Source organism: Hyla sarda, chromosome 4, assembly GCF_029499605.1.
Source record: "Hyla sarda isolate aHylSar1 chromosome 4, aHylSar1.hap1, whole genome shotgun sequence".
NCBI lineage: Eukaryota > Metazoa > Chordata > Amphibia > Anura > Hylidae > Hyla > Hyla sarda.
In genome coordinates, this window is record NC_079192.1 from 34524390 (window position 1) to 34541694 (window position 17305).

The following is a 17305-nucleotide window of genomic DNA, read 5'->3' on the forward strand; positions in this document are numbered from 1 at the left end:
CTGCAGTATTACATCATTATTCCCTATGATCATAATACCGTTATAATGCTGCAGTATAACATCATTATTCCCTATGCCCATAATACGGTTATAATGCTGCAGTATTACATCATTATTCCCTATGCCCATAATACGGTTATAATGCTGCAGTATTACATCATTATTCCCTATACTCATAATACGGTTATAATGCTGCAGTATTACATCATTATTTCCTATGCTCATAATACGGTTATAATGCTGCAGTATTACATCATTATTCCCTATGCTTATAATACCGTTATAATAATGCTGCAGTATTACATCATTATTCCCTATACTCATAATACGGTTCTAATGCTGCAGTATTACATCATTATTCCCTATGCCCATAATACGGTTATAATGCTGCAGTATTACATCATTATTCCCTATGCTCATAATACGGTTATAATGCTGCAGTATTACATCATTATTCCCTATACTCATAATACCGTTATAATGCTGCAGTATTACATCATTATTCCCTATACTCATAATACGGTTATAATGCTGCAGTATTACATAATTATTCCCTATACTCATAATACGGTTATAATGCTGCAGTATTACATCATTATTCCCTATGCTCATAATACGGTTATAATGCTGCAGTATTACATCATTATTCCCTATGCTTATAATACCGTTATAATAATGCTGCAGTATTACATCATTATTCCCTATACTCATAATACGGTTCTAATGCTGCAGTATTACATCATTATTCCCTATGCTCATAATACGGTTCTAATGCTGCAGTATTACATCATTATTCCCTATGCTCATAATACCGTTATAATGCTGCAGTATTACATCATTATTCCCTATACTCATAATACGGTTATAATGCTGCAGTATTACATCATTATTCCATATACTCATAATACGGTTATAATGCTGCAGTATTACATCATTATTCCCTATGCTCATAATACCATTATAATACTACAGTATTACATCATTATTCCCTATGCCCATAATACTGTTATAATGCTGCAGTATTACATCATTATTCCCTATGCCCATAATACTGTTATAATGCTGCAGTATTACATCATTATTCCCCGTGCTCATAATACGGTTATAATGCTGCAGTATTACATCATTATTCCCTATGCTTATAATACCGTTATAATTCTCCAGTATTACATCATTATTCCCTATGCTCATAATACGGTTATAATGCTGCAGTATTACATCATTATTCCCTATGCCCATAATACAGTTATAATGCTGCAGTATTACATAATTATTCCCTATGCTCATAATACAGTTATAATTCTCCAGTATTACATCATTATTCCCTATGCTCATAATACGGTTATAATGCTGCAGTATTATATAATTATTCCCTATGCTCATAATACCGTTAGAATGCTGCAGTATTACATCATTATTCCCTATCCTCATAATACCGTTATAATGCTGCAGTATTACATCATTATTCCCTATGCTCATAATACCGTTATAATGCTGCAGTATTACATCATTATCCCCTATCCTCATAATACGGTTATAATGCTGCAGTATTACATCATTATTCCCTATGCTAATAATACGGTTATAATGCTGCAGTATTACATCATTATTCCCTTTGCTCATAATACCGTTATAATGCTGCAGTATTACATCATTATTCCCTATGCCCATAATACCGTTATAATGCAGCAGTATTACATCATTATTCCTTATGCTCATAATACGGTTATAATGCTGCAGTATTACATCATTATTCCCTATACTCATAATACGGTTATAATGCTGCAGTATTACATCATTATTCCCTATACTCATAATACCGTTATAATGCTGCAGTATTACATCATTATTCCCTATGATCATAATACCGTTATAATGCTGCAGTATTACAACATTATTCCCTATGCTTATAATACGGTTATAATACTGCAGTATTACATCATTATTCCCTATGATCATAATACCGTTATAATGCTGCAGTATTACATCATTATTCCCTATGATCATAATACCGTTATAATGCTGCAGTATTACAACATTATTCCCTATGCTTATAATACGGTTATAATACTGCAGTATTACATCATTATTCCCTATGATCATAATACCGTTATAATGCTGCAGTATTACAACATTATTCCCTATGCTTATAATACGGTTATAATACTGCAGTATTACATCATTATTCCCTATGATCATAATACCGTTATAATGCTGCAGTATTACAACATTATTCCCTATGCTTATAATACGGTTATAATACTGCAGTATTACATCATTATTCCCTATGATCATAATACGGTTATAATGCTTCAGTATTACATCATTATTCTCTATGCTTATAATACCGTTATCATAATGCTGCAGTATTACATCATTATTCCCTATGCTTATAATACCGTTATAATGCTGCAGCATTACATCATTATTCCCTATGCTTATAATACCATTATAATGCCGCAGTATTACATCATTATTCCCTGTGCTTATAATACGGTTATAATGCTGCAGTATTACATCATTATTCCCTATGCTCATAATACCGTTATAATGCCGCAGTATTACATCATTATTCCCTATTCCTGTATATATATAAATTACGGGATAGATTTATCAAAACCTGTGGAGAGAGAAGTTGCTGCGTTGCCCATAGCAACCAATCAGATCGCTGCTTTCATTTTTCACAGGCCTTTTCAAAAATGAAAGTAGTGATCTGATTGGTTGCTATGGGCAACTCAGCAACTTTTCTCTCCACAGGTTTTAATAAATCTAATAAAACGTCCCTAAAATAAAAGTCTAAAGAAAAGTGTCGGTGCACAGGTCACATGATTTCTGACGGACAGATATTGCAAAACTACAACTCCCAGCATGCCCGGACAGCCGTTGGCTGTCCGGGCATGCTGGGAGTTGTAGTTTTGCAACATCCGGAGACCACTGCTTTATAATACAATACCGCACCCTGACCTGTAATAAGGCTATAACGCTACAGTAGATCCGATATTGGGATTCCTTACCGCTTTCTGCGCCGGTTTGTCAGAGGCCTCCATGTTTATCCGGACACTGGCCACAGAGGCTCTTTTCCCGCCGGTCTTGGACGTCATGGTGGTCGTCGACGATCCCCTCTTTCGGCAGCAGCGGTAAGGCGACACTGTGTTGGAGACGAGGGCTCCTGGTAAATAACTCTAGTAACGGCCCCAGCGATGGAGCGTCGTTGTGTACCTGCGGGAGGACATTTGTCACGTATTACCTGTACTCTGACAACTAAAGCCTTTATGTCAATAAATAGAGCCGAGAAGGTGTGTGCCGCTCACAGGGGAAACCCCACACCTCAAAGGGTAACACCGGAAAGGACTCAACCCATCCAATTCGCCCCATATGGCAATACACTGTTTTTTTTTTTTTTGGGGGGGGGGGGGGGGGGGGGGGGTTTGGCCCTAAATCCAACATGGCTGATGACATTTTCGGCAGATATAAGTCTCTCCGGTCAGTCACTGCACATGTTTGCATGTAATTTACGGTCGCCAGAATTGGCAGACAGTCATGTGGTGTCTAAGGGCACGCTCAGGTATCACTGGTCTGGGAAAGTTGGGTGACGACCAGTATGGCTGACATCACTAGTGTTCTGAATGGCAAATTTTGGGAGAAAGTGGACATATCATCTGGATATATATATAAAACGCTTTCACAGCAGCCGCCGCAGGGGGGATGTAGTTATTATATGGCAGCTATATATGGGGGACTGCTGTGGTATATAGAGGGGACCCCTTTATGACATCCTGACCCTGATCTGTATGGTGAGGTAGTGGATGTCTCTCTCCATTCTAGTCTATGTGAGTCACAGACACAGCGCCTATCTATCTCATATCTATCTATCTCATATCTATCTCATATCTATCTCATATCTATCTATCTCACATGTATCTATCTATCTCATATCTATCTATCTCATATCTATCTATCTCACATCTATCTATCTCACATGTATCTATCTATCTATCTATCTCATATCTATCTATCTATCTATCTATATCAGATCTATCTATCTATCTATCTATATCACATCTATCTATCTCATATCTATCTATCTCATATCTATCTATCTCACATCTATCTATCTCACATGTATCTATCTATCTATCTATCTCTATCTCATATCTATCTATCTATCTATCCCTATCTCATATCTATCTATCTATCTATCTATCTATCTATCTATCTATCTATCTCATATCTATCTATCTATCTATCTCATATCTATCTCATATCTATCTATCTATCTATCTATCTCATATCTATCTATCTAAAAAAAAATAAAAAATAAAAGCAGCACATCAAGCAATGATAGATATAGGTAAATTCGGGGTGCTCGCATAGCTGGAGCCTGGGTCCACCGGTTCCTTGATCCAAATACGAAAAATAGGATGCAGCACACCACCAATTGCAATCAAAAGTGTTGGTTTATTCCATAACGTGCAAAGGACAACGTTTCGCCAGCCTCACGCTGGCTTTCTCAAGTGAGAGAAAGCCAGCGTGAGGCTGGCGAAACGTTGTCCTTTGCACGTTATGGAATAAACCAACACTTTTGATTGCAATTGGTGGTGTGCTGCATCCTATTTTTCGTATCTATCTATCTCATATCTATCTATCTACCTACCAATCTCTCTCTATCTATCTCATATGTATCTCTCTATCTATCTCCTTCTTGGTGATCTACAGCCTTCCCTGTATGACTGTATATAGACAGCTGTGACACTGAATTCCTAAGGCCGGAATAAGCAGGGATCTCAATCAGTACATTACAGAGTGTATATTCTGGTGGGAAGATATTCAGTATCTGTAGCCTCTCAGCTCCTATCCCACCATGCTGGTGACTTGGTTCTTTATTTCCACAGTGACATGTGACCTTTAGGCCTGATCTTGGGATGTCCCCTCTCTTCCGGCGGTATCACCCCATTAGTATCTGGATGATTGTCAGCAGGTAAATGTTTACAGTAAATAGCGGAGCACATGATACACTGAGCAAACAGTCCTGTCCAGGCATGACCCAGCGCTGATCACAGGAGAGATAACGCGGCTATTCACCTATTCACACAGTGGATCTACTGTACCTGCTGCTAATCCCAGCCTGTACCGCCCACCGCTGCTCTACTGCTATATACTATGGACCACCTGAATATAACAGAGTAGGAGGGATCCGACTCGGTATAACAGTGCAGATACTTTATATCCTAGGTCTACAAACTGTGGACCTCCAGCTGTTGCAAAACTACAACTTCCAGCATGCCCGGACAGCCAACGGCTGTCCGGGCATGCTGGGAGTTGTAGTTTTGCAACAGCTGAAGGTCCACAGTTTGGAGACCACTACTGAATATGAATCATTTATGGGAATCTGAAGAACAAACGGACTACACGTTCAAATTATTAAATATGCCTTGTATCAGATGCATGATGCCTTGGTCACATGATGCATCCTAAGTGTTTTTAGGCAGAAAGTTCTAAAAGACTGTGTGTAGTGGCCATAGTTCAGTCTCCTCTTCCAGAGAGGGATGGACCCAAACCAGTCTAGACCTGGCTTTTGGCAGAGCAGCATCTTCTAGCTATTCTTCTTCTTCTATACATACACACATATATATATACACTGCTCAAAAAAATAAAGGGAACACTTAAACACCACAATGTAACTCCAAGTCAATGACACTTCTGTGAAATCACACTGTCCACTCAGGAAGCAACACTGATTGACAATCAATTTCACATGCTGTTGTGCAAATGGAACAGACAACAGGTGGAAATTATAGGCAATTAGAAAGACTCCCCCAATAAAGGAATGGTTCTGCAGGTGGTGACCACAGACCACTTCTCAGTTCCTATGCTTCCTGGCTGATGTTTTGGTCACTTTATAATGCTGGCGGTGCATTCTTTCTAGTGGTAGCATGAGACTGAGTCCACAACCCACACAAGTAGCTCAGGTAGTGCAGCCTATCCAGGATGGCACATCAATGCGAGCTGTGGCAAGAAGGTTTGCAGTGTCTGTCAGCGTAGTGTCCAGAGCTTGGAGGCGCTACCAGGAGACAGGCCAGTACATTAGGAGACGGGGAGGAGGCCGTAGGAGAGCAACAACCCAGTAGCAGGACCACTACTTCCGCCTTTGTGCAAGGAGGAGCACTGCCAGAGCCCTACAAAATGACCTCCAGCAGGCCACAAATGTGCATGTGTGCACTCAAATGGTCAGAAACAGACTGCATGAGGGTGGTATGAGGGCCCGACGTCCACACGTGGGGGTTATGCTTACAGCCCAACACCGTGCAGTACGTTTGGCATTTTTCAGAGAACACAAAGATTGGCAAATTCTCCACTGGCGCCCTGTGCTCTTCACAGATGAAAGCAGGTTCACACTGAGCACATGTGACAGAGTCTGGAGACGCTGTGGAGAACGTTCTGCTGCCTGCAACATCCTCCAGCATGACCGGTTTGGCGGTGGGTCAGTAATGGTGTGGGGTGGCATTTCTTTGGGGGACCACACAGCCCTCCATTTACTTGCCAGAGGTAGCCTGACTGCCATTAGGTACCGAGATGAGATCCTTAGACCCCTTGTGAGACCATATGCTGGTGCGGTTGGCCCTGGGTTCCTCCTAATACAAGACAATGCTAGACCTCATGTGATGGAGTGTGTCAGCAGTTCCTGCAAGAGGAGGGCATTGATGCTGTGGACCAGCCCACCCGTTCCCCAGACCTGAATCCAATTGAGCACATCTGGGACATCATGTCTCGCTCCATCCACCATTGCATTGCACTACAGACTGTCCAGGAGTTGGCGGATGCTTTAGTCCAGGTCTCGGAGGACATCCCTCAAGAGACCATCTGCCACCTAATCAGGAGCATGCCCAGGCATTGTAGGGAGGTCATATGGGCACGTGGAGGCCACACACACACTACTGAGCCTCATTGTGACTTGTTTTAAGGACATTACATAAAGTTGGATCAGCCTGTAGTGTGGTTTTCCACTTTGATTTTGAGTGTGACTCCATATCCAGACCTCCATGGGTTGATAAATTTGATTTCCATTGATAATTTTTGTGTGATTTTGTTGTCAGCGCATTCAACTAGGTAAAGACGAAAGTATTTCATACAATTAGTTTATTCGTTCAGATCTAGGATGTTTTATCTTAGTGTTTCCTTAATTTTTTTGAGCAGTGTATATATCTCATCTCAGAAAGAGGAGGATACCGCTGTACAAGGACCCATCTGCATACACTAATCTCTTCAGTGCCCTATGGTCAGCCTTAGTGCTGTGTGGTTTAACACCTTACAGAGGTTTCCTGTGTACACCCTACAAACCTGGTATCAAGTACTGCACCACAGTGTGTCACCCTGTGTATGCCTATGACAGTAGAGTACAAACTAAATCCTGTATCCTGTTTGTAACCTGTCTGCCACCGCCTCTACATTAGTAACCTCACTTATACATGTGAAAAGCACACAAGAAATTAGTGGGGGCATGGGGCGGCAGGCAAAAACGCCACCTCCAGATGTTAGCTGAGAGTCTATAGGGCAATATAGAGTATGGGGGAGATTTATCAAAACCTGCCCAGAGGAAAAGTTGCTGAGTTTCCCATAGCAACCAATCAGATCGCTTCTTTCATTTTTCAGAGGCCTTTTTAAAAATGAAAGCAGCGATCTGATTGGTTGCTATGGGAAACTCAGCAACTTATCCTCAGGACAGGTTTTGATAAATCTCCCCCTATGATGTTTCATATAGTCAGGGCTCAAGTCCTGCAGGAACCCGTGGGAACTGAGTGTCTGCACTTTTTCCACTGCAGAAACACCGTTTCCATTAGCAGGATCAGCCCTTGGGTGGAAACCTTGGGCAAGTTCCCGCACTTTTTTCCCCAGGACTTTACCCCTACATATAGTCTATAATAAAGAAATATGAAACGCCATACCCACTTGGCGGTTTTTAACTCTTTATTATCATTTTTGGCTCAGTGACATTTTTTTTTTTAGGGAATCTTGACAATGTTTTCTCCCCTAGACTTCTATAGAAGGAAAAAAATGGCAAGAAAAAAAAAGGAATGTGGGTTTATTACTGGCATTTAATCTGAAAGGTTACCCCCACAACTTCTTCAAAAGTATTGCTTTGGGTCACGTGATGGATGCATCACATGACTTGTAATAAAAAAAAGAAAGGCAGAAAAAAAAAAAAACAAGACAAACTAAAAAAAAAAAGAATACCATGAAAACTGAATCTTGGGAGCGCAAAATGGAAGGGCACATAAAATCATCAGGTGTATAAAAACAAACAAAAAATGCTGAAAATAAGTTGTGGAAATAAAGCTTTAAAGGGACAGTGACCAAATATTAATTAATCTGTTCTGAAGGCTGTATCATTCCAAAGTGTTCAAGTTGTTTTCACATAATCCTGATGTTCTTATTCCTGCACTTTTCACTAGAAAGGATTGGTGGGCTCACGGGGGACCACCAAGTTAGCTACACCAGCCTGCCATGTGACTTCCCTGAAGGACTACTACTCCCAGCAAGCCTGCACAATAACACCCACAATGCTCATATTGTTCTGAACGATTGGTGCGGGCTGCAGGGGTCGTAATATCAGGGCCACCCCACTCAATACAAGTCTATGGGAGGGGGCGTGGCGGCCACCACGCCCCCTCCAATAGACTTGCATTGAGGGGCGGGGCCGTGACGTCAGGACCCCTGCAGCCCGCACCCAGCGTTTGGAACAAGATGTTCTGAATGCTGGGGCATTGGATTACCCCTTTAAGGGTTCTGCAAGCTCTACTCTCAATCAGCCCAACAATGGCGGGGCTGTCCACTCACGGGGGGGGGAGATTTATCTAAACTGTGCAGAGGAAAAGTTGACCAGTTGCCCATAGCAACCAATCAGATCGCAGCTTATATTCTTCAGAGGTCTTTTAAAAAATTAAAGAAGTGATCTGACTGGTTGCTATGGGCAACGGCTCCATTTTTCCTCTGCACAGATTTGATAAATCTCCCCCATGGTAACCTGGATGAAGTATAGGACCCTGTAGAAGCAGGTGCACCGTACACTCACCGGCGGCGGTCCGTCCCTGGTCTCCCCTATGAATACTTTCCTCATAAAGCCCTTAGAGAAATTAATTGCCCCTCCTCCCTAATCTGATGACATCATCTGTTCCCACAACAACTTATTCTACACATTGTTCAACTCATTAGAGGCTTTTGTTGCTCAATTGCCGATCGGTAACATTAGACAGAACCGGCTCCTCGCTTCAGTCAGTATGACGCCACTGAACAGGAACAAAATACTGGTTCTCATGGTTTGAGCTATTGTTCTGTGTTATCAGCAATTTCATGTAGGGAAGGACTGACTACTTTGTGGGTCCATCAAGAAAGATGATGTCTGGATGTGCCATCGGGGGAGGAAAAATGTGATATACAGCTGGGGAGGGTTGTATTATAGGGGGGGGGCACATATTTTCACAGGCACTGCTGCAGAAGGCTATGACTACGATACAGTTGGCAGCACCTTTACAGTACTTCCAATTTCATAGCTGTCCAAAAGCAATATAGCAACACCTATGCTATAGCAGTTTGCTGGTGGAGCTTTGGGCGCACTGCTATAAAGTTGGCACTAGAGATGAGCGAACTTACAGTAAATTTGATTCGTCACAAACTTCTCGGCTCAGCAGTTGATAACTTATCCGGCGTAAATTAGTTCAGCTTTCAGGTGCTCCCATGGGCGGGAAAAGGTGGATACAGTCCTAGGAAAGAGTCTCCCAGGACTGTATCCACCTTTTCCAGACCACCGGAGCACCTGAAAGCTGAACTAATTTAGGTAGGAAAAGTCATCAACTGCCGAGCCGAGAAGTTTGTGACAAATCGAATTTACTGTAAGTTCACTCATCTCTAGTTGGCACCATAACATAGGCACTGCCCATTGAGTGCAATAGCTTAATCAAATCTATTGTGTAACAGAGACAACTAACTGAATGCTCAGAGCCTGACCCCTTATTTGATGTGAATTATTTATATCAGGAGGGGGGCGGACCTTTTTTTTCTGCCAGAGGTGCCCCACCACATCCTAACGCCATCTACACCCCTACGGACTTTACAGCACCCTTACCAGGTTCTTCGGGCAGCCCTAATGTGACGGCTGGAACTGCTTGGTGAGGTGTGTGTGTGTGGTTAGCTGGTATTAATGATGTTGCTACCTTTTAAAGGGTTACTCCGCTACCCAGCATCCGGAACATTGAGTTCCGAACGCTGTGTGTCGGGCTTCCATGTTCACGCCCGTCCCCCCTCAATGTAAGTCTATGGGAGGGGCGTGACGGCCGTTACGCCCCCTTCCCATAGACTTTCATTGAGGGGGCAGGCGTGAACACAGAAACACGCACACAGCATTCAGAACTCAATGTTCCCGGATGCTGGGGAGCGGAGTAACCCTTTAAGATTTGCGTTCTGCCTAGAGTTAGTTTGCCCCCTAAACAAAGGACCCCGAGTGGATAGCTTGCCCCCTAAAGAAAGGACCCCGAGTGGATAGCTTGCCCCCTGAAGAAAGGACATCCCTCTATGGATAGCTTGCCCCCTAAAGATAGGACGCCCCCCTATGGGTAGCTTGCCCCCTGGGGATAGCTTGCCCCTTGTAGATAGTAACCCCCTTGAGGGAGCTCACCCTCTGTAGATAGGGCTCCCCCTGAACACAAACAAAAAAAAAACTCACCTCAGCTCCCCAGCAGTCAATTGTGTCTTCTGCTGGCAGCCACTATCTATCTTTGAGACACCTTGACTGACATCAATGTGTCCCAGCCTCTAGAACCAGCAGTGTCACTAGAGGCCGATATTAATCCTAGGACACCTGTGGGGGTGCTATGGCACAGGTGTCCAAGTGAATCCAGTTGCCAGTCCCCCCAAAACCCCCGGACTTCCTCTGCACCGCAGGCCGGTTCTTGTGGCACTCCGGTTGTAAACCACCAGCAAGGTGAAAATAATGTCACGGGCTGTGCTGGAGGTTCCCCACTGATTTATGTGGACTCTACAGGGGGGGGGGGGGGGGGGGGGAGATAACCCTTGTTTACTCCAGTTCCAAAATTCCTATGCCATGTTATTTATGTTACTGTATACTACACCAGGGTTTCCCAACCAGTGTTCCTCCAGCTGTTGCCAAACTACAACTCCCAGCATGCCCAGACAGCCTTCGGGATGCTGGGAGGTGTAGTTTGGCAACAGCTGGAGGAGCACTGGTTGGAAAACTCCATACTATAGTGTTACTATATCAGTGATGGCGAACCTATGGGTGGCACAGCATGCCAAGCCCCCTCTCTGGGCACGCGGCCATAGTTCACCATCAGCCCATTCGGGACATCACCATCAGCCCCCCGGTTACCTTTCTGTGGCCCAGCATTAACTTTAAAAATGCAGGGGCCGCTGGGAGGTAGCGCACCCAGGGACATCACTGACGTACTGACATAGCAACAGCGGAGTAGGAGTAGGCTCGCGCGTATGGTAAGTTACCTGTATGTTTTACATCATCTTCAGTGCTCCGACCACCTGTAGGCCATAGCAGTAGATTGTGACCCCGGACCGGAGGTCGGAGCACTGAAGTGGGGCAGTAAACAGGCATACAGCCTCCAGCCATACACTGTATATGGCTGAAGGCTGTATGTCTGTGGGGGAACTATACTGCACCGCATGTGGGGGAACATACTGCCCGCCTAATGTGGGGGGGCGGGGAATTAAAATCTCAATAAAAAAAAAAAGTTATGGCAACTGTATGAGTTGTTCTTTCTGAACTTAAGCCTCAGTATTCTGATTTAATTGCTGTGCTGGCACTTTGAGGGAAGAGTTGGCGTGCTTTATGGTTTGGGCACTCAGGCTCAAAAAGGTTCACCATCACTGTACTATATACTACCTGCTGCTTCATGTCACCACTAGGGGGTAGATCCATATACATTTTAGCATTGGCCTGAACACGTATAAAGGCCTCCCTCTAGTGGCAATAACAGGTAGCTGAAGTTTTTCTTTAGGCCTTTTGTCTGATCCTCAGTCCTGCAAGAAGAGCAGTCAACAAATCTCAAGTCCCATACACTGCCGAGGCTTAGCAGAGCCGAGGAGGCCGCCCAGCACTCCCGAGTGCTTCTGACCCTTCATTTCTGCAATGGGTGGAGGTCACAGCCCCTAAACTATTTACATGACCTGACAGCAAACGGAGATCTTAAAAAAAACAGCAAGGAATGAAAGCCAAGTGTAATACAAAAAGTTGGGAAAATTTTTATTATATGATTCGCAGAGTCATGTGCTCCTCCACACCCGGCAACTCCATGACGGGCTTCATCAGTTTCGTTGGCACGGCGTGCAGCAATAGTCATGGCGTCCTAACCGAAACCGCCACAGACTGCAAGTCACTGGGCCTTTCCGTAGTGAATCCAAAGCAGCAAGTGTGAACGTGCACAGTATCTCCGTCATCCCGCACAGAATACACTGAGGACAATGCATGATATAATCTATAATAGTCCCTATACATATAAATATATATCAGTCCCATCTATTCCATCCTATCACTCGTGGTCCTCACACACAAGTGGCCGGTATTTGGTCTCGTAGAGTCGTTCATTCTCCTGCGAGTGCAGATCATTATAAGAAATGGTCTTCATGCTGAGGGGGAGGTGGCTGAACTCTTCTTCATTGACATCAAACTCCTTCATCTTCTCCTTCAGGAGCCACCACTGTCCTAAAAAGCCGATGTCCAGAACCCGGCTGGGAAAGTCAGAGATGCGGGGCTGCAGGTGCGGGCACTGGGTGTTGTACAGGTCACAGTCTGGGTCATACGGAGCTTCGTATACCAGAGACAAGACCTGGAGGTTAACATACCGCAGACGTCCCTGGTTACTCAGGTCAACGAGTCGCTGAACATGGCCGTCAGACCTACCGCTCCTTGTCCAAGGGGAAAGTAGGAGAAGAGAGGCCGAAGCCTCCAGGAGAGAAGAGCGGAAGGAATCCTCAGATGGGGCCGCGGACGAACAAATCCCCACACCGGCCAGCAGGGAGAGATAGGTGGCGGCTTTACCGGGGTGCTCCTTGGCTCCCACTACTATATCCTTACAGGCCTCCTTATAGTCACGTAGGAGGCTTTTGGTCCAAACCACTGCAGAGAGAAGAGAAGTCAGTAAAGAAGACACCCCTGAGGAAGTTGCGTAACAGCGACAGAACGCGGGGGGTGGGGGATGGGTGCGGTCCTTGGACGGACGCTTTGGGGCACATGAAACCCATTCATATCTGCATCCGTCTGGTATCCTGCACTGGTTTGTATGTTTTAAAGGGGTACTCCGGAGGGAAACTTTAAATCAACTTTAAAGGTAACACACACACACATACATACACACACATATACACACACACACACACACACACACACATATATACACATACACATATGTCAGTGCTTCCCAACCAGGGTGCCTCCAGCTGTTGCAAAACTACAACTCCCAGCATGCCCGGACAGCAAACGGCTGTCCGGGCATGCTGGGAGTTGTAGTTTTGCAACAGCTGGAGGCACCCTGGTTGGGAAGCACTGACATATGTGTATGTGTATATATGTGTATGTGTATGTGTACACATACACATATACACACCCATACATATATGTCAGTGCTTCCCAACCAGGGTGCCTCCAGCTGTTGCAAAACTACAACTCCCAGCATGCCCGGACAGCCAACGGCTGTCCGGGCATGCTGGGAGTTGTAGTTTTGCAACAGCTGGAGGCACCCTGGTTGGGAAGCACCAATATATGTAATATGAGGGGAAAACAAGTATCTTATAATAATATATTTAGACCTGTGTAAAATAAAATGTGCCATATAAAAAGGTTAAAGGGGTACTCCGGTGGAATTATTATTATTATTTTTTTTAATCAACTGGTACCAGAAAGTTAAACATATTTGTAAATTACTTCTATAAAAAAAATTCTTAATCCTTCCAGTACTTCATTTTCTCTGTAGTACACAGCTGCTAATATTTTCTTTTTGGATTTCTTTTCTGTCACGAGCACAGTGCTCTCTGCTGACACCTCTGCCCATTTTAGGAACTGTTCAGAGCAGCATATGTTTTCTATGGGGATTTTCTCCAACTCTGGACAGTTCCTGACATGGACAGAGGTGTCAGCAGAGAGCACTGGGGTCGTGACAGAAAAGAAATCCAAAAAGAAAAGAATTTCCTCTGTAGTGTACAGCCGCTAATAGGTACTGGAAGGATTAAGATTTTTTTTTTTTTATAGAAGTAATTTACAAATATGTTCAACTTTCTGGCACCGGTTGATTTAAAAAATAAAAAAATAATAAGGTTTCCACTGGAGTACTCCTTTAACATATACATTCATTGCTATACTTCTGCTCTGTAAGAGAGTCAGTCCAGGTTATGTATAGATGGAGATGAGCGAACTTACAGTAAATTCAATTTGTCACAAACTTCTCGGCTCAGCAGTTGATGTCTTATCCTGGATAAATTAGTTCAGCCTTCAGGTGCACCGGTGGGCTGGAAAAGGTGGATACAGTCCTAGGAAAGAGTCTCCTAGGACTGTATCCACCTTTTCCAGCCCACGGGAGCACCTGAAAGCTGAACTCATTTATGCAGGATAAGTCATCAACTGCCGAGCCGAGAAGTTTGTGACGAATCGAATTTACTGTAAGTTCACCCATCTCTATGTATATAGAGCAGCATTGCTTTGCCTTGATGTTACACTGTGTAATTTGATTCTGTACACTAGGTATTGTGTTTTTTTCTGCCACATATATGGTTTACACCAAGGTTGGGGTTTTGGAGGGAGAGAGGGAGACACACACACACAAACATATGTTTTTTGTATACATGTATTCTTGTATATCATTTGCTAAGATTAATATTTTATATACAGAATATTGTTATTGACATTAGTATATCCACTTTTTTTCTCCTTTTGTTTTGTATATTGCTATCAGGATATACTGCTGCACCCTGATATGTACTCTGATATAGAGGTTGAGTCCCCATGTTTTGGTTTTTGGTTGAGTTCAGAATAAAATCTGAATAGAGTTCTATTCTTCTACATAGGGGCGGTATTATAGTAGTTATATTCTTGTATATAGGAGGCGGTATTATAGTAGTTCTATTCTTGTATATAGGAGTAGTATTATAGTAGTTATATTCTTGTATATAGGAGTAGTATTATAGTAGTTATATTCTTGTATATAGGAGCAGTATTATTGTAGATATATTCTTGTATATAGGAGCAGTATTATTGTAGATATATTCTTGTATATAGGAGCAGTATTATAGTAGTTATATTCTTGTATATAGGAGGCAGTATTATAGCAGTTATATTCTTGTACATAGGAGCAGTATTATAGCAGTTATATTCTTGTATATAGGAGCAGTATTATAGTAGTTATATTCTTGTATATAGGAGCAGTATTATAGTAGATATATTCTTGTATATAGGAACAGTATAATAGTAGTTATATTCTTGTATATAGGGGACAGTATTATAGTAGTTATATTCTTGTATATAGGAGCAGTATTATTGTAGATATATTCTTGTATATAGGAGGCAGTATTATAGTAGTTATATTCTTGTATATAGGAGCAGTATTATAGTAGTTATATTCTTGTATATAGGAGGCAGTATTATAGTAGTTATATTCTTGTATATAGGGAGCAGTATTATAGTAGTTATATTCTTGTATATAGGAGCAGTATTATAGTAGATATATTCTTGTATATAGGAGCAGTATTATTGTAGATATATTCTTGTATATAGGAGGCAGTATTATAGTAGTTATATTCTTGTATATAGGAGCAGTATTATAGTAGATATATTCTTGTATATAGGAGCAGTATTATTGTAGATATATTCTTGTATATAGGAGGCAGTATTATAGTAGTTATATTCTTGTATATAGGAGGCAGTATTATAGTAGTTATATTCTTGTACATAGGAGCAGTATTATAGTAGTTATATTCTTGTATATAGGGAGCAGTATTATAGTAGTTATATTCTTGTATATAGGGAGCAGTATTATAGTAGTTATATTCTTGTATATAGGGAGCAGTATTATAGTAGTTATATTCTTGTATATAGGGAGCAGTATTATAGTAGTTATATTCTTGTATATAGGAGCAGTATTATAGTAGTTATATTCTTGTATATAGGGAGCAGTATTATAGTAGTTATATTCTTGTATATAGGGAGCAGTATTATAGTAGTTATATTCTTGTATATAGGGAGCAGTATTATAGTAGTTATATTCTTGTATATAGGGAGCAGTATTATAGTAGTTATATTCTTGTATATAGGGAGCAGTATTATAGTAGTTATATTCTTGTATATAGGGAGCAGTATTATAGTAGTTATATTCTTGTATATAGGGAGCAGTATTATAGTAGTTATATTCTTGTATATAGGGAGCAGTATTATAGTAGTTATATTCTTGTATATAGGGAGCAGTATTATAGTAGTTATATTCTTGTATATAGGGAGCAGTATTATAGTAGTTATATTCTTGTATATAGGGAGCAGTATTATAGTAGTTATATTCTTGTATATAGCAGCAGTATTATAGTAGTTATATTCTTGTATATAGCAGTATTATAGTAGTTATATTCTTGTATATAGGGAGCAGTATTATAGTAGTTATATTCTTGTATATAGGAGCAGTATTATAGTAGTTATATTCTTGTATATAGGAGGCAGTATTATAGTAGTTATATTCTTGTATATAGGGAGCAGTATTATAGTAGTTATATTCTTGTATATAGGAGCAGTATTATAGTAGTTATATTCTTGTATATAGGGAGCAGTATTATAGTAAATATAGTCTTGTACATAGGGGACAGTAGTATAGTTATATGCTTGTACACAACTACTCTGGCTGTCCGGGCATGCTGGGAGTTGTAGTTGTGGAGACACTCTGCTGTATAAAGATAAGCGGTCACCTCCGCCCACGTGTTTCCCCTTTCCTTCCTCTGTCCCCGGCTCTTACCCATCTTCTTCTCCTTCATCCGCCCCCAGAATCCCGGCTTCACCGCCGCAGTCCCCGGAGCTCCAGAGCACGACCTCCGCACCAGGACCCCCACACATCGCCCGGCCATGTCTGTCCTCCAGCACAGACCCCACTTCCGGTTGTCATTCTCTCTTAAGTTGCACCCGCAAAATCCTTCCCCCTCATTAAACACGACCATCACACGGAGTTCCGTACTATACGCGCTAACGACTGTTCCATTTGCTCAGTACAGGGGGGAGGGAAAGAGAATTTCAATCACTCTTTAATGTATTACACAA

At 42.1% G+C, this 17305-nt stretch overlaps 2 protein-coding genes across 3 annotated transcripts in view; both read right to left on the bottom strand.

Moving 5' to 3' along the window:
- Positions 1–17305, bottom strand: part of LOC130367760 (dynein light chain Tctex-type protein 2B-like) — a 35135-nt gene that overhangs the window by 17627 nt on the left and 203 nt on the right. Inside the window, exons 1-2 of one of the 2 annotated variants that reach the window (XM_056570500.1) lie at positions 4861–4938; positions 3015–3219 (exon numbers count right to left, since the gene is read on the bottom strand). In XM_056570500.1, the coding sequence (XP_056426475.1) occupies positions 3015–3101 (87 nt within the window). In that variant the 5' untranslated portion in view covers positions 3102–3219; positions 4861–4938. Of the gene's footprint in view, positions 1–3014; positions 3220–4860; positions 4939–17305 lie in introns of those variants that run through there. The other variant, XM_056570499.1, reaches the window with a different exon arrangement.
- On the bottom strand, positions 12240–17252 carry TIMM29 (translocase of inner mitochondrial membrane 29). The gene is made up of 2 exons (XM_056570498.1): positions 17007–17252; positions 12240–13138 (listed from the first exon to the last, which is right to left on the bottom strand). The coding sequence occupies exons 1-2, from the start codon at positions 17203–17205 to the stop codon at positions 12552–12554; spliced, it is 786 nt and encodes a 261-aa protein (XP_056426473.1). The 5' UTR covers positions 17206–17252; the 3' UTR covers positions 12240–12551.